The following is an 18,913-nucleotide window of genomic DNA, read 5'->3' on the forward strand; positions in this document are numbered from 1 at the left end:
AGTAGCTGATTATTTCTTAGGCTGTTCTCTTTTTAACTAGTCCCATAAGAAATTGTAAAATATGCAGCTCATAAGTAAACCTTCGAGAACTCCGGTACCAAACACCAGCGCTGCTCCAACTGGGAAAACAGTATTTTTTTTGTTAACTGTTTTTATTGTTCCATTAAAAAACATTACATTATTTGATTACTTATGCATTTAAAAATATTCTGAGGAGCGCTGAAATGCTCTGTAGTGTAGTACTCTGTGCTTCTCCTTTTACAGTATTTGTACTATTTCAGGTGTCTTTTCTCCTCTTATTCTAAACTGATTCTAGAAAGCCAAAATACTTCAGTATTGCTTCAAAATAGTTTAAGGCTAGGCCTGAGCACCGAGTTCTCTGGGAAGTGCGTCACACGTAGTCATTCAAAGGAGAAAAAGTTATCCCTGTGGGCTTGAAACACAGCATACTTCCCAGAGTGATCTGTCACATCCTGCCCTATTTATAGCCTGCTGGGGGTTCAGAGATGGTGACTACAAATGGGACCATAAACATCTCTAAGTAAAGTGATTCTGTATGTGGTAGGCATGACTGCTAGCTTTTTGCTTGATCTTATAGTACTATAAAACCACCCAATGAAGGCACACAGTCTAGAGGCAGTTCTTAAATTTTAAATTAAATTTACATTTATTCAACTGTTTTCAAAGTACTCCTGAGAAAGAATTCAGATGGGAAGAGAAGGACTTGATGACTTTAGTGGGGTAAGTGTGCAGTTGTGTTGCTAGGTAGCTCATCGGTGTTGCCTTAGCACCAAGTATTAATAGACTCGAGAAGGCCACGGCTGTTATTTTGGTGTGATTATTTCTAATTAATTTCACAGTATGAGAGTTCGGAGGGAAAAAAAAACACACAAGGCTACTAAAAGGTTGTCAAGTGTATAAAGACAGGATATCTGCTTGATCACCACATGTATGATGGCTGAAAATACTGCTATGGAGGTCGTCTTATATGAGTGCATTTTGGAGGGCTAATGCTCCTCTCTTGTCTTCTTCCATTGCATCTATCTGGTCCTTCTTTTCCTCTTTCCCTCTGTAAGCAGTTGCTAGCATTGTCAGACTCATCCACGGGCTCTCTGTCTTGTAAAAGTGTTTGTGATTCTTGGTATAAGATCCTTTGGTCTATTGTGGGGAGGAAAAGAGAAGAGAAAGAAAACGCAGCAAAGGAAGAAGCAGGTTCCGGGGCCAGAAGCAGTAAACCTGGGCTGTACACAGGCAGGAGGAACTGGCTGGTATTTTGGGTGGTGTTTGGCCTAGGTTGGATGGTAATTTATGTAGCCTACAGGATACAGTCTGTGCTGGCTTACCCAGTTCTTCCTATAGTCCAAGAGAAGCTGCGAGAGATTGGGCTATTCAGGAGCCACCCAGATAGAAAAGTGCAGTTGTGACCTTCTGAGTGTGTCATCACTTAAAAAATAAGCTAGAATAAAGATCGATGGAAAACAAGACGTTCCCTGAATGTAAAGCTTTTTTGTCCTGCCGCACCAATGTTGAGAGCTTATGTATATTTGGAAAAGTAAGTTTGCACTATTTAGTCATCTTCTACAGAAAGTCTTCTCATCAGAGTCAAAAGAACAGTTTTTAAAGTATTTGATAGATTTGTTCTATCACCCTGCAGAAACTTGGTCCAGTGGTTAAGATGTGCATAAATACGTCAGACAGTGTTCACAGCAATCTCCTGTCTCATCACCAGCATGCAGAAGCAACACGCTCTTTCCCATCCTGTGGATACACGCTTCTTTTTGAGGTTTCTCTGCTAGGGCTTCTCACTGTGGGATTGTCTTAGCTGAGGAGTCTCTGCCCTTCATTTGTGGAAAAAAAATAATGCCTGGTTATCGTTGTCCCTTAGCTACGCTATTGCAGACAATTCATACCGCTCCCTGCGCACAGAGAGGAAGGATCAGTGCATTCTGATCTCTGGGGAGAGTGGAGCTGGCAAAACGGAGGCCACCAAGAAGATCCTGCAGTACTACGCCGTGACCTGTCCAGCCAGCCAGCAGGTTGAAACTGTGAAGGATCGCCTGTTACAATCCAATCCCGTCCTGGAGGTAACTCTAGAGCCTGCAGCACGGAAACTTGACATTGAGTCATACCAGCAGTCCTCACATTTTCCAGCTGAGGGGGTGGGGGCAGCTGGTCCTCCCCGGGCAGGACTGAGCTGTCTGTGCAGAGCAGATAGCGTATCCTGGGTACACTGCTTCATGGCATGTGGGCAGATTGTTTGCGCTGCACACAGGGGAATCCCAGTCTGCTTTCAAGCCAAGGAAGTGGCTGGCTGCTACTGAACTCACTCGGCCCTTTCCAGTCCACCAGGAGCAATTCTGGAGCGGGCAGGCTGCAGGGAGAGGCATTTGGCGTGGGAAGAGTTCTGGTGCGCCGCATAAGTTTGCGAAGCCAGAAGCGGACACATCAGCTGTGGGCAGCGTTGCCCTCTGATAAATGCGTTTGTGGGTGCATTTTCTACTGCTGTGGTGTCCTCTAGTGTCCAGTCCTGAGCTGTCTTTGTAGTTCCCTTTGGTATTTCCGCTCCGTACTCCAGTGTGTGCTGCGTGCACAGGAAAGGTGTGCTCCCTGTGAGAGGGGAAAGCCTGGCAGGCCTAGGCCTGTTAGGATAGTGCCCGCTGTGAGCGGAGCTGCAGGAGACTCTAAGCAAATAGCTGTGATGAAAGAGGAAGCTTTGAAAAGACTGTCAGACATGACATATGCTGTCAACAGTGAACTGGCATTAAAATAAGCTTGCTGGGGGGATGGAATTATTTTCAGAGGCATGCTCCATCTGCAATGCTTGCACTGAGTATAAGGATCAGCATTAGAATTTGTGTAGCAATCTGTTTCCTTCTTGGTTTCCCTTGTGAAAAAGGACAAACCTAAGCTTTAATGGCTGTAAATAAACAACTGGCAGCTTCACCAAAGTGTTTGTAAATAATCTTATTTGATACTTATTTTTTTCTAATCGTTTTCATCTCAGGCCTTTGGAAATGCAAAAACCCTTCGGAATGACAACTCCAGCCGATTTGGGAAATACATGGATGTGCAGTTTGATTACAGGGTAACTTAAAATCTGTTTTATACTTCAGAACTGGTCCCGGTCATAGCAGGTCTCTGTTGTTTGTGCTTTCTTGTACTGATGAGTGCGTGGAGCGATTGTTTTGCATTCCCTTGGCGATGGCGAGCCTGTAGTAGCAAAAGTTTGGTTCCAGAGAATTTTATAGTACACACTTTCCTTTTTTAATTCTCTCGTTTCTGTAAGTAGACAGAGATGAAATCCTCTTATTTCTAGGGTATATGTGCACCATGCAAATGGATACTTCCAAACTAAATCCACATAAACCAGCTGTGATCTGAAGATAATCTCTGTCCTGTGTAACTTTGCGTAGTGTTTGTTTTGATTCTGATCCAAGTTGCCCCATGCTATATGAAGATGAACATAGTGCAAGAACTGAGTAGCTTGGCTTACTGCAGTTGTTTAAAACGTCTCAATACACAATCCCTCCAGTTTGCTTTGTTGCTTTTCCTTTGTGTTGAATTCCTTCTGAGAAAGATCCCTTCCCGTATGTGCTGTAGCCATGATCTGTGTAGCGGCTTGATATTTTTACTTGATAGCTCCTTCTGCATACACCTCAAAACTCAAATTGCCCCTGTGTTTTAGCTGAGATAATTTTCTTTTTGTATCCTGTTTGTCTTCGAATAGACCACCCAGAAGCAGAAATATTTTCCTCTCTGTTGATGACTGTTTCAATGTATCTGGTTTGATTTAGGGGGCTCCTGTTGGGGGCCACATCTTGAACTACCTCCTGGAGAAATCCCGAGTTGTGCACCAGAATCATGGAGAGAGGAATTTCCACATTTTCTACCAGCTGCTAGAAGGAGGCGAAGAGGACTTACTGCGAAGGCTGGGCCTCGAGAAGAGCCCACAACAGTATCAGTATTTAGTAAAGGTGTGCATTAACTCACAATTCTCATAATATTGTTATATTCTAGGACCAATATATTCTCACTTGACTTTGTAGTTTCTTTCCCTCACTTCAGAAATAACACTGAAATGACTGCAATGAAAAGAAACGCATGGCAAAAGTGTATTGAAGCATGAGTAATATATCTTTGACAGTTATTTACTTTTTTATGTCAAACTCTGTCTTTTTAGGGTCACTGTGCAAGGGTCAGTTCCATAAATGATAAAAACGATTGGAAGATTGTGCGAAGAGCCCTGTCCATTATAAGCTTCAATGACAACGAGGTGGAGGTAAGACGTGTTTAACAGCACAACTGATTTTCCTACTTGTGAGGAATTTTTCTGCTTTGATTTGTTATTTCTGGCCAAAGGCAGCCTTCAGAACAAATGTATTCTCTGCAAAAATCCTGAAAAAAATTACAAAATGTTCTTGTAACACGTTAATTAACACAAAAATCTCACTGCCTTTTCTCACTGTGCGTTCATTTAATCGTCCTGGTTTCTGCCTGTTGCTTCCATCCTAGGATTTGCTGAGCATTGTGGCTAGCGTTCTGCATCTGGGGAACGTGCAGTTTGCTGCTGATGAGCAAGGAAATGCTCAGGTCACTACAGAGAATCAGATAAAATACCTGGCTAGGGTGAGTATCACCAGTTGGAGATAATTCATTAAAGATGAATTAGAGAGGTTTCCTTATTTTGAACTTGGTACCATTGTATCATTTTAGAACATGATTTAGAAGTTTTCATAAATTTATTTGACCTAAATAAAATGCAGATATGAACATTGAAACCCTTTGATTGACAACTTCTGGAGTCAAGTGGTAAACAGAGGTTTTTGCCTTCAGGCAGTGGCATAGGAATAGACCTCCTCTGGAGAGGAGTTTTAAAGAAAGAACAACCCTTGTGGCTTTGATTAGTCAGTTCTTTGTGCCAGAGCAATCAAGCCAATTTATTTGTTAGGTCACATCACTGCCAGAAAGGAGGTGATGTGTGGGAGGAAAGGGAAGGATTGACTTTGCAAGAAGTCTTGTAGTGTGAATGGGATAATAAAGGGTTGCTTCACTGGACTGTGCTTTTGAGGACTAGCCTTTCTGATCTCTTAAATCTGTTACTGATAAATTGAACGTAGCTTCATAAATTAATATAATATTCTACTGCTTTGCAGCTTCTAGCAGTTGAGGGCTCTGTTCTTCGAGATGCATTGATCCACAAGAAGATCATAGCAAAAGGGGAAGAGGTAAGAACATGAACTGGGGATCTGGGAGGCATGTGGAGTTAAATCAAACTAGCGATACAGCGTCAGCTCTCGTACCCGAACTAACCAGTTCACTTCTCATTCGTCAAAGGAGGCTGTCAGTGCAGGAGTCCCACAGCCCAGTGGTGGCTGGGAGACAGTGATGTCCGCTGAGCCCAGCAGGATGCTGTTGAGTGGCTGTTCATTAACAATGAACCGGGAAAACTTAATCCCTCAGTGGAATGGCTGTTGAATGGCTTTTTTTCCTCCATCTGCATGCAGCTCGTCAGTCCTCTGAACCTGGAGCAGGCAGCCTATGCAAGGGATGCGCTTGCTAAGGCAATATACGGACGCACTTTCTCCTGGCTGGTGAACAAGGTTAACAAGTCTCTTGCTTACAAGGTAAATGAACCTTTTGTTTGTTGATATCCAACCACGAATGAAAGGAAGTTTCAAATCTTGTAGCTGCAAAGCAGAGAAATGGCAAGTTCCATGCTGTACAGTGATTTCTAAATTAATTTGCTTTACATGAAGAGGAGGGCAAGGACTAAATGCTGTAACTAAATGGATAAGATCCCGTGATGGATTGTAGCTGTGAGTACATCTCAACATTTCTTTTTTGCCTTATTGCAGGAAGGAGAGTTTCCAGGCTGGAGAAGTACAACAGTTTTAGGATTACTTGATATCTATGGATTTGAGGTTTTTCAGCACAACAGGTTTGATTCAATCGATGTGGCTAAGTTTTGAGTAAACTCTGCATGAGTTCATTCGTTATAGTGTTTTGTCTCCACTGTGAAATAAGTTTTTATTCCATCTCTGGTTCTCTTAGTAAGAAAGAAAAAGATAATGTTTAAACTTCAGGAAATCAGTTGAATAACTGATAATCACAGGGCTTCTAACACTTGGGGCATCCAGCTAATACTTAGCATTTACAGCTATTAACATTTCTGGTATTTTAAAGACACTGTTGCCTTTTTTGCAGCATACTGATGCCATAGCTTCAACTATGCCTTTGTTGAGCTCTGGCAGAGTGGTGGCTGTTGTGGCATCTTTCCATGGTGGTGTGAGTGGGGAAACGCGGCTGTAAAACCGTGTGGGGGACTATGTTGGAGCCTGGAACCTGGCTCTGGCACGTAGCGATGACCTGAGACCCTCACTTTTGCCATATTGGGCCCTTCTTAAAAGTTTTTGTGGCCCTCTGTGTTCCACCCTTTGTGTCTGTTTTCTTGATTTACCCAGAGATAACATTTATGCTGCTGCTCACTGATTATAGATTCTTTTATTTGTGGTACAGTGTTAGTGATTATTTTTCTGATTTTTTTTTGTTGTTGTTTGCAGCTTTGAACAATTTTGTATAAATTATTGTAATGAAAAATTGCAGCAGCTCTTCATAGAGCTCACATTGAAGTCAGAACAAGAGGAATATGAGTCAGAAGGCATAGCGGTAAGAGCCAATATCATCACTTCCACCGTCTCCTTTGTAGCACCTCCTGCAGGCCAGAGGACAGCTTCGAAAAGGAGCTGCTAATAATGGTCTGCAAAGTAAATTAATTAAAGAGCCTTCCTTTTTCCTTTGATAACTGTGATACAGCTAGAAGTGAGTAATGTCATTCACAAATTTGATGAATGAAAAAGCTTTGTTTCAAATTTGACAGAATGGTTATTTAAATAAGGTGCTGTCTGAAATGTTCTGAAATGTTCGTGTTTTTTCCAGTTGAGAATTGTTTTCGCCCAAGTGTGATTTCTTGTTTTTGTAGTGGGAACCAGTTCAGTATTTCAATAACAAAATAATTTGTGATTTGGTGGAAGAGAAATTTAAAGGCATCATTTCTATTTTGGTGAGTTAACAACAACTTTTTAAATGAATAATTTGGGGCAGTGTAGTGGAAAACAACAAGGGGAAGAACACTGGAGGAAAAAGGTCTAAGCTTGTATTAGGATTATTTGGGCAGGTGGGAAGAGCTACGATACATTAAAGGTCATAGTGTCACCTCCCTCTGCTCTCAGGAAAGAAGCTTCCAATCCAGGCAGTCTGGAAGGAGGGAAGTGTTTTCTTTTTCAGCTCGACAGTTCTTTTGTTGAGCTACGGGCTGGCCTACCTGTTAAAAGGCCAACGGGTCAAACTGGGGCAGTGTTTCAGTGAGACAGAATTAGAGCTGGCCTCTGAGCACAGTGAGAAATCAACACTAGAATGCATGTGTTTGTAGGATGAAGAGTGTCTGAGACCTGGGGATGCCACAGATACAACATTCTTGGAGAAGCTGGAGGAAACTGTAAAGAACCACCCTCACTTTCTCACGTGAGTGTTCACGTAGCTGAGGGCAGTTATGGTAGGATCCAAGTGTGTGATAGAGCCTGGAGCTTTAATTACTCCTAGACAACATGATAACTCATTGTGTATATGGCAGCAGCTTCCTCAGAATACTGGGTCCCACGTAAAAGGTGATCATGTTTTCTTTTGCAAAGAGATTAGATGGTGAGTTAAGATAATAGAGAATAAGTTGTCAACACTAACTGCCTTGCTTTTCTCAAGACTGTGCTTCCAAATACAATAGGAGCAACAAAACTCTTGTTACTGACTTGCCTCTTCACCAATCTCTTCCTGGCATCCTACTGCTAATACGTCCAAGGAATTTGCAGGCTTGCAGCTTCTTGGCTGATCTGGCCTAATACTTCAGGTGTGACAGACTCTGGTTTGGAGTGTTAGGCCAGATCATTCCCCAGCATTGATGATTCAGGCCTAGAAGTAACTAGAACATGGAGCAGAATTTTACCAGTAAATAGGGTGTTGAGAGGTGTATGTGCATTAGAGTGATTTAAACAGTGTTAGTGCTTTCGAAATGCAGAGGTTTATATTGCAATAACTCACCTCTGTGCCCGTCTGCTTCCCAGACGACATTGATATCCTCCTTTGCCTTTGGTCACCTATCCATATTGCCGCCACTCCGGTTTAATGGGTGTGAATTCCATGCTTCACCTTTCAGATTGTTTACTTCGGTTTTAGAGCTCCAAATGTTGTCTTATTTGTACTGAATGTTCTGCATATGCTCAGATCGGGATCTGCACGGCATCTCATGAGTATGCCAGCCTGCTGCCAGCATCTTTGCTGCCCTCTTGCCTGCTGCCTCTACTCTAATTTCATGTGCACACAGAACCACTCTGCAACCTCGCCAGGAAGCTGAAAGTTCATCCATTTGAAATCAACAGAAATGCATTTTATGACATTTTTATGATTTGCTAGTTGATAACTCTTTATTTACTTTTGGTCTTGAAAATCAGTGAGTCAGATTTATTCCCCACTAGTCCCACTCTGGGATCAAATGCCACAGAGGTTTTTGAAGTGAATCCCCCCCATGAAACCAATGTTTCTCATGAAGTTTCTTCACTTTCTCACCAGGCACAAGCTCGCTGACCAAAAGACTCGCAAATCACTGGGACGGGAGGAGTTTCGGCTTTTGCACTATGCTGGAGAGGTCACCTACAGTGTTGCAGGTAAGTGTGTGCATCATCTCTGCTGTCTCTCACTCTTTTCTCCTCCTCCTGTCCTCTGCCCTTTGAATTAAAACAGCTTCACTACATGTAAAGAAAAATCTGGGTGTAGAATACTTCCATACGTGATTTGATTGACCAGATTAATTTCCCATCTCAAATTCCTGCCTTGTTGTGGAGTTCCTATGGAACAGCGGTGGCAGCCTGAGCAGTTTCTTTTTCTTCCAGGTTTTCTAGATAAAAACAATGACCTTCTCTTTCGGAACCTAAAGGAGGTGAGTGTGGATAGAGGACGTTCCCAGTACTCAGCAGAATGAGGAGTCGGGTTTAAAATGGGGTGGCACCTGAGGGAAAAGATTCTTCTAGACTCCATCTGGCGAATGTGTGTCCATAGGGCTGCACTATGAAAAGACAAATCAAGGTGCCCAAAGTTCATTTTACTATTAAAAAGCAAAACAAACCAAAACGCCCCAAGCAAACAGGTTTTGGCCCATGTGTCTTTGATAGTTCTCTGAAGAATACTCTGTGCTTTATCTCTGAAAACGTCTCTCTCTGCAGACCATGTGCAACTCTGAGAATCCAATCATAAATCAGTGTTTTGACAGGACGGAGCTGACGGACAAAAAAAGACCTGAAACGGTAAGAATGCAAGAGCTGGATGGAAGCATGGCCATTTCCTCTTTTTAAAAGCCTATCTAACGTGGTAATCTGAATGCAAGCCTCCTGCATTTAAAGCTGGGAGACCGAGGTCTGTTCTGCAGTCGCACGTACTAGCTCTAAGTCATCACTTCATATATAGTTTTCTTTCTTTTCTCCTAGGCAGCAACTCAGTTTAAAAACAGCCTCTCCAAACTCATGGAAATTCTGATGTCAAAAGAACCCTCCTACATTCGTTGCATTAAACCTAACGATGCTAAACAGGCTGGTACGACCCTGGTGACTCTTCCTCTTTTCTATGACAGCTATATATAGACCACTAGTTCCTAGTGAGGCACAGAAAGGAGCCCAAATGTCGAAGTCCTGCAAGATTTTTTTTTCATTTTGGGTGTGCCAGAGCTGCTTGTAGGGAGGTGGTGGCAGTGCCAGCAGCCAGGAATCAGAGTGGGAGCGCTGGTCTTGGGTGGAGTGGGGTCATGTTGACAGTGAGGAATTACTAACCTACGTAACGTCCTTTTAATGGCCTTTATTCTTCCTCATTTCTTCCTACTGTCTGCATAGAACATCATAAAGGAGAACTTTTTGCAATGAAATATAAATGTGTATTATGGGCGGGAGGGGCAGGAAGACAGACACAAAGTGAGTTGTGTGGACTTGCACTGTGAGGGTGGGTTAGAGGTTAAAGATAACTGTGTACAGTATAACCAAGAACTGAACGTTCCCTTCTCCAGGTGAAGGGACAGCTATACATTAATCACATTTCTCTATTTTCATGCTCTCTAAAGATCGATTTGATGAAGTTCTAATCCGACATCAAGTGAAATACCTAGGGTTGATGGAGAACCTCCGAGTGCGCAGAGCCGGGTTTGCGTATCGAAGAAAATACGAAGTTTTCCTGCAGAGGTAGGATTACCTTGGACTTCTTCCCCTGCTGCTCCCTCCCCCTGGTCTTGGTCCCACAGATGTTGAGGCTGGGGAGCTGTTCAGAACAGCAGAGAGGCCGCCCTGACACTTGAAAGACTTGGTTTCTTGAGGGAGCGAGAAGCATGGCCGCTGTCTCTTCCCACTGCCCTGTACGGGCTGGACTTCTCTTCCTAAGACTACTTCTGCTCTCACTTTACAGGTACAAATCACTTTGTCCAGAAACGTGGCCTACGTGGGACGGCCGGCCCCACGATGGGGTGGCTGTGCTGGTGAAGCATCTTGGCTACAAACAGGAAGAATACAAAATGGGACGGTTAGTTCTTCAGTTTTCTTAATTTGAGATTATGAATCGTTGGACATCCGTGTCATTGCTTTTAAATAAGGCTTCTTGATCTAATGGGTGAGGAAAGGATTAGAGATCCCAAAGGGGATGCTAAGGGCAGGAAGCAAACTTCTGCGGCGTGTTAAACATCATTCTGCCTTTCTATTTCTAGAACAAAGATTTTTATCCGCTTTCCCAAGACCTTGTTTGCAACGGAAGATGCTCTGGAAGTGAGAAAGCAGAGTCTGGGTGAGTCACACACACTGCAGGAGCTTCATGGACAGTTAGCTGTCTGTTTTCTGATATTTTTTTTTTTCTATTTGTTCAGAGAGGGATTTTTGTTTAAAAATTTGAGCCTTTTTCTACCAAAATCTGCTTGGTCACGATTTCAAATTGCTGTTTTTCTTGCAATTTCAGCAACAAAAATGCAGGCCACATGGAGGGGTTTCTACCGTCGAAAGAAATTCCTGCACATGAAACACTCAGGTAAGAGACAGAGGAAACAGCAGTGCTGTGTGACTGCGTGGTTTGAGCGGTCGCTGCTGTCGGAGATGACTCGTTTGATGCGCAAGAAGGAACATTTCCCAAAGCTGTGCCGGAAGTAGAATGGCAGATGTCGGTGTGGTACCAAGTCCTTCCACCTTCGGTCTGTGAGACTGAACAAGAGAATCAGACTTCACTCACCTTCACACGGCAGCCCTCAAACAGCAGTTCCCGTCTGCTAGTGCTTTTTATTGACATGTATCCATTCTATCATGTTGTCAAGAACTTACATTATGTTCTTTCCCATATGCCATGGTGAAGGCTGTTTATTTACAGAGCGGGCTTTCTTGAGCCCTCTTTGTTCCCAGTTTTGTATGGAGTCAGTATCGGTGTGAAGGAGCTCACTTAGCGCTAAATCTTTGTATTATTTTTAGCAATAGCCATCCAGTCCTGGTGGCGGGGAACCCTGGGACGCCGAAAAGCTGCCAAGAAGAAGTGGGCAGTAGAGACCATCAGAAGGTGCGTAAAGAGTAACCCAAGCCATCCCAGCAGTACTGTTTGAAGAGTGGTATGATAAGGATAAACTTTCTCATCACTACAGTATCAGTGATTTTTTTTTTTTTTATTTTTAACTGAAGTACAATTGTTCAGTAAAGCCCAGAAAATGGTTGGATTGGAACAGTCCTCTAAATATCTCTAATTTTGATCACTATTCTAATAAATTTTTCATCTTCCTCAGGTTCATTAAAGGTTTTATTTACCGGAACCACCCTCGCTGCCCGGAGAATGAGTATTTCCTTGATTACATCCGCTTCTCCTTCCTGATGAACCTCAAGCGTAATTTACCAAAAACTGTTTTGGACAAGTCATGGCCAACTCCTCCTCCATCACTCTGTGAGGTAAGCGTGACAGCACCAGCGTCAGGTGAATGACGTGCGGGATGGAGGAGACTGCTGAAGGCCATGGGCCACCAAAGGCCTGAGGGGCCCCTCCTGCTATCGGAGAAGAACAAACCAGGTTCTCGCTCAAGTTCCACCTTGCATTAGCATCTCACTAGTAGAATTAATCCAAACATCATCACATGGGTGTAATAAGCATATCTGTAAAATCATTAGAGCTGTAGTACTGAAAATTCTTGCGAGTGTGGTGCTGTTGCAACACCATTTTCTATGGGTTTTCCCATCCGTTTGTAAAATATTCTTCCCTTTTTCACTAAAGTAAGTTCCCTCGGGACAGTTAAATGGGCTGCAGTGCCAACGTGGTTGCCTGTTGAGAACATATTAACCTTCCTCTGTTGCCATGATTATTCTGCATCTGGCAGAACTGGGGTTTTATCTGATCAAGACAAAATATTGCAGCAAGTCCCAGTTACCTTATCCAAAGGTCCTGGTGCGCTTGGATCGCGGGCACAGCTGTGAAGTGGAGAGCTCCTGGCGTTTGTTCTCCATTCTAAAGCAGCTGGAGGGTGTAGCAGGGCGAACTCTCTTAGAAAGGTGGAAAATAAACTTCCTGCTATTTAATTTTAAAATACTCTCAGTAATGAAGCAGTATTTTAATTCAGCAATTGCTTGTCATGTCTTCACTGTTTGAATTAGTTTGTCAGTAATTTTGAGCTATTTTTTTGTTTATTGTGTGATTTCTTCTCCAGGCATCCCAGCTCCTGCGACAGCTGTGTATGCAGAACATGGTCTGGACCTACTGCAAGAGAATCAGCCCGGAGTGGAAGCAGCAGGTATGAGACAACTTTACATTATTTCACAAACTCTGCTGCTGTTCCCAAGAATGGCGGGGGGGGGGGTGTCCTCAGTGTTATTTATTGTCACAAATTAAGGAGGGGAGCAGCTGGATGCGGGGGACAAGGGTTCTGCTGTAGGCAGAGGAAGTCCTTGGTGGCTGGTTAACAGTTCCACAAGACCGTTGTGATGTTGTTTTGTTGTTTGTTTTTTTTTAAGGTTAGAGACAAAAAAACCCTGAAAGACTAGAATGTACATAATAAAGGGAAAACCCCATTATATACCTATTTCAATACATACTGTTTAAACAGTGTTGTACAGCCATGTCCCTGTATGAGTTCTATACTGACTGGTCCTGTTATGCTTCCCATGGAAGAAGCTGCATTATTCTAGTTGTAGCATATGAAGTAGAGAGTAGGAATGCTGCAGACACAAAACTAGTCATTTTCCAAACAGAGAAGTTATATGATTAGTTACAGCTGCCATTCTAGCTGAAAAGAATAAAAATGATACTGAGATTTGATTCCTCTTAGTCAGGGAAAGGTAGGGGGAGGGAATTTTTGTTTATATGAAAGGCTCAGTAAAGGGACATAATAGAAAATGTATCCATTAAACAATTTAGATGTGACTGGACGGAGAGGATAGTAACAGTTGTCATTGTGCTTTTTTTTGTTATTGCATAGTGTATCATACAGCATATGAAGGCCTGCAAGGTATTAAGCCCATGTAATGAAATGCTGTAGATTAGTTAGTGGCTGAGGCAGTGATTAAGGACACAGGATTAATACCGGCTGTTACTGAGGTAGAGGTGGGAACTCAGCAGAACACTTTCTTTTCCCCAGCAAACCAGGCTCACTGATAACAACTATCTTTTAGCCACATTTTTACCTGTAAATCATTACTGGGTAATAGCACCCATAACATGCATTTGCCCTAAATAAAGCCAAGGGGCTTTCCCCTTTCGCTGCTTTTGTTCTTATTCTGAAGAAACACAAGTTAGGTGTCAAGAGCACAGGTCATATTTACAGTGTGGGCGACTGTATCCTGGAATACTGCCGCCCTGAAAGGGACCAAAGGTTTGTGGTGACTCATTACCACAACAGGAACTCCTGGGCAGGACAGAGCTTCTGGAATTCTACGGTTTGTCAGAGGGTGGGGTAGAGAATAGTGAGTAGAGGGGAGAGGTGTAATGAATGTGTAACACAGTTTAATAAGGACATCACTTTTTGTCAGTTGACTAGCTGAAAGGCTTGGGGGGAGAAATTAAATGATCTGAAACATGAAAAAAGCCACATGAGGTAGTACAGGACAACAGACTGTTCAGCTTAACCTCTTCCTCAAAAGAATTGCTGCAGTGGGAGAATTGTGAGACTTTTTAAACATGGGCATTATCAGAAGCCAGAGGCTAGATACCACATCTAGATAAATTCAAACCAGAAATATGATGCAGACTTTAGAGACTGGGGGGGGGGGGGGGGGGGGGAAGGCAGAACAAACAAACATTTTTACCCTAAAGAGAGGGTAGCTGTTGAAAATGGAAGGGATGTGTGGAATAGTTGAGGTGAGTTTGTGACTAGCGTGATTCAGGAGGTCAGACCTAGATGGCAACTGCTTAAAAAAAACAAACCAACCACCACAACACAAAGCCCAGAGCCTCTCTTTTAAGACAAATGTATCTTTATTAAGTAGAAATTTTAAACTAAACGTGAACAAACATTTTGTCCTTGCAGTTGGAACAAAAAGTAATTGCCAGTGAAATTTTTAAGGGTAAAAAAGACAATTACCCTCAGAGTGTTCCTAGACTCTTCATCAACACTCGACTTGGTGAGTAGGTGTTACAGAGTTTAACAGGAAGAAGGAACTGGGGGATTAGTCAACTCTTTTCTTGTTACAAATACCTTTCTGACCCTTACCTCTTTGGGTTTTAATATAGGTAATGAAGAGATAAATGCTAAAGTCCTTCAGGCTTTAGAAAATGAAGCCATTAAGGTGAGAGATGTGTCTTAATACTTTTATCAAGTTTCTTGAGTTATTCAGCAGAATTAACATAAGATTAGATTTCTGAAGAAAACACAGCAAGAATTTTACATGCCATTAAGCTTGTAATGCTTTAGAAGGTGGTCTATGGGAAGAGCTGGTGGCTCAGAAATACAGTTTGAGGATTTGGGCAAGGTCAATTATATCAGTTAATAACTGAAAGGGCCTGGAGAGGAAAGGAGAAACCTACACAAACTGAAACTAAACCTGGATTTTTCAGACAGCTGTAGTCATCAAGTTATTGCTCAGAACTCCTGTAGTGAACAAGTCAGTCTATGGCAGGACTGAGAATAGGACTTGAAAGAACGGTCTCCATTCCTAGTTTACCAGCCACTGGTCAGAATTCTCCAGGCTAGAGGGAAGGCAGCTGACAATTAAATTGCATTTTTAGCACTGTTAACACTTCTTTCAGTATGCAGTTCCTGTGATCAAGTATGACCGGAAAGGCTACAAAGCAAGAGCACGGCAGCTGCTTCTTACCCAAAATGCAGTCGTCATAGTTGAAGAATCCAAAATCAAACAACGGATTGACTATGCCAATCTGACAGGTAAGAATGGTAACCTGAATGGAGTTTGGCTCACTTGACTGAGTGAGCTACACTCACCTTGGCTACAGTTAAATAATAAAATAACCCATTGGTCTTTGTCCTGAAAAAGAATGGAATTATCTGATACTGATAAGCATTTTAAGTCTGTAATATCTTGAAACTCAGTTTTTCTAAAATTAAACTCCATAAAATGTCACAGAACTTACTTACTTCATCTCCCCCAAGCCCCATCTTAAATCATTTCCCAATTGCACATCCCTACCCCAGGGGAGTTGCGCCATTGTTACACAGCAGCAGCCTAGGACATTGCTACGGCTTTCAGCCCTCTGAAAATATCTGACATGGACTTGATACTTCTAGGGGGGAACTTGGTCAGACAGAAAGAAGTGCCCAGTCTGGTGCAGCATAGTCATTACTTGGCTTTGTCCGAAACCTCTCACTTCACAGCCTCAGCTCCAGCTCAGCTCCAATTCCTCTTTATTTACAGCCAGTTTTGGTGCTAATCACGTCAATCTTAGCCTGATGCAACTATCCACTGTGTTTGTGACTATCACCCTTTGAAGTGGTTTCCAAGGGCAACACTACTTTGGAGTTCTCTGACTCCCATAAGACACTATTATGCCAGAGATGTGTGTTTCTCTCTGCTAGGGTTGGGCTAGCTCAATTTAAATAGTAATCCAGTTTGTATCTAATGTCCAGATATTAAAGTCCAAAAATAAACTACTGGGAAACAGACATTACTGAAGCACAGCACAGTGCTCCCTAACCACTCCCAGGCCAGAGTAGCTCTTTTTGAAGTCTGTGAAGGCCAGGCCAGAAGTAGGAAGGATGCCCATTTACAAACTGATGGACAGAGGCATCTGAAAGTTTCTTTTCCATCTTAAAGAGCACAGTTATAAGCTGATTGTCTGCCACCTTGCAGCCTCTTCAGCCTCTCTGCTGGCATGTTAGCACAGCACTTCTGTGCAGCTTCCCAGCTGTCAGGCTTCTTGGCGTGAGAACAACAGTTGCTGCATTCCTGGGAGAGGTTCTCAAACGCGTGCTGGGGTCCCGCTGGCGTTGTCCTGGGTGTCAAATGGCCATTCTCTGTTGCAGGCATCTCCGTCAGCAGCCTGAGCGATAACTTGTTTGTGCTGCACGTGCACTGCGAGGACAACAAACAGAAGGTAGCAGGACTCATCGTTTCCCCAACCACCTCTAGAAAAAGATTTGAAGGCACAAAGAGCAGAAGACCCAGCTGGAGGCGGGGGTGGGGGGGTGGGGGAACAGGATGGGATGACACAACAAAACATGGTGACCTGTATGGGTGAGCAGTCCCCATCTGTAACTTACCTTGTGCCAGCTCGGAGCAGCATTTCACTTACATTTATTTGCACTCACAGATAGGTTCCCCAATGACAGTGCTGTTCCTTGCCCCCCCGTTACTGATACCGTGTAAGTTAAGGAACTACTGTAGGTACATTGTGGCCCACAGAGGCCCCAGACATCTCCTCCAAGCCTGGCCCACTTGGAGAAGTGTTTTTTCCACACTAATATATGGAGATTATGCTGCAATTATCAGGGACAGAACTATCATTTTGGTAAAGCCATGATCATAAACCATTCCTTCTCTTCCCTCCTAGGGAGATGTTGTACTTCAGAGTGACCATGTGATCGAGACACTAACAAAAACAGCCATGCAGGCAGACAAAGTCAATAATGTCAACATCAACCAGGGCAGGTGAGTGAAGCCAAGTCCTTCAGTTTTCTTGTCTTAGCTCTGAATAGAGCTCTGCTTCAGCATTAAAGGGCTACAGAAACAAAATACACCGAACACATCTTAACCAAGGCTCTGTTTCCTTGAACAAGCAGATCTATTGCAGCTCAGCATCAACACAAAGCAGCCACTTACCCAGGAACAGGGTAAAACTAAGCTAGGGGAGAGGTCACAAATACTCATTAAATCTGTTCTTGCCTCTTTTTCTTCGCAGCATAAAATTTACAGTTGGGCAAGGCAAAGAAGGAATAATTGACTTTATATCAGGATCAGAACTGCTTATAGCCAAAGCCAAGAACGGCCATCTAACAGTGGTGAGTACAACTGGTAAGAAACAGTAGTTCATTTGCAGTGGATGCAAACCCAGATTTTGGCATTAACCCCTCTTTGCAGCAGAGGGACACATGCCACATGACTTGCGAATGCACCACCCTGGTATTACCAGCCTTTTCCCCAGCTGGAGCTGAGCATTGTACTTCTCTTCCCACAGCCTCCAGGGACAGCCAGGCTTACTCAAACTCATCAAGTGGTTGTCCTGTCAATCACTTTTTTTTTTATCATCTCCTCAATTTAGGTTTTAATACTATACTCCTTTACAAATCAAATTTTAGAGGATTTAAAAACATAGGAAGCAAAAAAAAGAATCCTCTTTCCTTCTCAGATTGTTTGTAGTCTTCCTGCTAGTCAAGAGTCACACACCTGATTTACGCACTGCCAGATTAAAGGTTAAGAAATCAGAACACGCTCAGAGTGTGTGAGCTCCCCTGTCCTGCAGGCTGACCAGCCTCAGAACAGCAGTCATTGCCACTTCCCTGTCACTGACACAGAGCATCCTGTAGAAGCTACAACGTGGCACTGCCAAAGGATTTCCTTGCTCTAGGGAATGCCTATAGACTCTACACAGGAAAAGGACTAAATTTGTGTAAGCATGCTCCAGTGAGGATCATGCTGCTTTATTTGCAAACCAAGTAACTTCTTGGACTATGAATACATCCCATAATCCCCCCCCTCCCCCAGCCTTTCCAAACAATCCCTAAGAACCTTTTTTTTCCAATTTTGCCCCTCCCTCAGCAAAGCCAAGCCTCCTCATACTGCTAGCCTAGAGAGCAGCTTTTAATTAACCACAGGAACCAGGGGGTAAGAGCACTGTGGGCTCCTCTAACTTACCAGTTGCCAACACCTGCTTTTGCTTCCTGCGACTCCAACTTCGTCCTTCCCAGCAAACTCCACGTGCTGTGGGTAACAGCGTAATTCTACCAGCCGGTCTTTAGAGCACCAGACATTTAGGAGCTAAAACTGTTGCAGCACCTTGGTTTTCAGCACACTTCCTAGCTTGTCCTCCTTCTCCTGCAGGTTGCTCCTCGTTTGAATTCCCGATGATAAAGCGTGCCACCGTGGGACCTTTTCCTCCATCAGCCTGACTGCACCCTATAGAATTGGCCAGACATCATTCCCAGCAACCTCCCCCTCCTTCCTCGCTTTGCTCATTTTATTGTTACCAAAGACCTGCACGTTCAGAAAAAACCACAAAATACATCTTGCTTTGTTGTCTTAACATGAAATTCCCAAAAGAAAGGCCTTCTCTTCCTTACCTTAGTGGCAAACGCATGGGTCCAACGCACTGCCTGTGAAACCACGGCTTGTGAAACATTCAGCTGGGCTTTGAGGGAGAGGTAGCTCTGACTCTAGGAGAGTTTAAGCCCTGATGGAAACGACCAAAATTTGTGCTTGTCATCATCAAA

General features: G+C 43.3%; 1 protein-coding gene across 5 annotated transcripts in view; it reads left to right on the forward strand.

The window, feature by feature from the left end:
• MYO1C (myosin IC) overlaps positions 1–18,703 on the forward strand; it is a 55,462-nt gene extending 36,759 nt beyond the window's left edge. For all 5 annotated transcript variants that reach the window (XM_075771295.1, XM_075771294.1, XM_075771297.1 and 2 more), the window contains 29 exons: positions 1,886–2,084; positions 3,005–3,085; positions 3,795–3,974; positions 4,181–4,279; positions 4,513–4,626; positions 5,154–5,225; positions 5,505–5,624; positions 5,856–5,938; positions 6,561–6,666; positions 6,980–7,060; positions 7,430–7,521; positions 8,620–8,714; positions 8,940–8,986; positions 9,270–9,350; positions 9,531–9,636; positions 10,154–10,271; positions 10,492–10,605; positions 10,787–10,863; positions 11,032–11,100; positions 11,532–11,616; positions 11,837–11,996; positions 12,746–12,829; positions 14,561–14,654; positions 14,764–14,819; positions 15,280–15,415; positions 16,511–16,581; positions 17,038–17,135; positions 17,386–17,485; positions 18,525–18,703. In XM_075771295.1, coding sequence (XP_075627410.1) covers positions 1,886–2,084; positions 3,005–3,085; positions 3,795–3,974; positions 4,181–4,279; positions 4,513–4,626; positions 5,154–5,225; positions 5,505–5,624; positions 5,856–5,938; positions 6,561–6,666; positions 6,980–7,060; positions 7,430–7,521; positions 8,620–8,714; positions 8,940–8,986; positions 9,270–9,350; positions 9,531–9,636; positions 10,154–10,271; positions 10,492–10,605; positions 10,787–10,863; positions 11,032–11,100; positions 11,532–11,616; positions 11,837–11,996; positions 12,746–12,829; positions 14,561–14,654; positions 14,764–14,819; positions 15,280–15,415; positions 16,511–16,581; positions 17,038–17,135; positions 17,386–17,485; positions 18,525–18,551 — 2,845 coding nt within the window. In that variant the 3' untranslated portion in view covers positions 18,552–18,703. The remainder of the gene's footprint in view (positions 1–1,885; positions 2,085–3,004; positions 3,086–3,794; positions 3,975–4,180; positions 4,280–4,512; positions 4,627–5,153; positions 5,226–5,504; positions 5,625–5,855; positions 5,939–6,560; positions 6,667–6,979; positions 7,061–7,429; positions 7,522–8,619; positions 8,715–8,939; positions 8,987–9,269; positions 9,351–9,530; positions 9,637–10,153; positions 10,272–10,491; positions 10,606–10,786; positions 10,864–11,031; positions 11,101–11,531; positions 11,617–11,836; positions 11,997–12,745; positions 12,830–14,560; positions 14,655–14,763; positions 14,820–15,279; positions 15,416–16,510; positions 16,582–17,037; positions 17,136–17,385; positions 17,486–18,524) is intronic.
• The last annotated feature ends 210 nt before the right edge of the window (positions 18,704–18,913 follow it).

This window comes from Balearica regulorum, chromosome 19, assembly GCF_011004875.1.
Source record: "Balearica regulorum gibbericeps isolate bBalReg1 chromosome 19, bBalReg1.pri, whole genome shotgun sequence".
In the NCBI taxonomy this organism is placed as follows: domain Eukaryota; kingdom Metazoa; phylum Chordata; class Aves; order Gruiformes; family Gruidae; genus Balearica; species Balearica regulorum.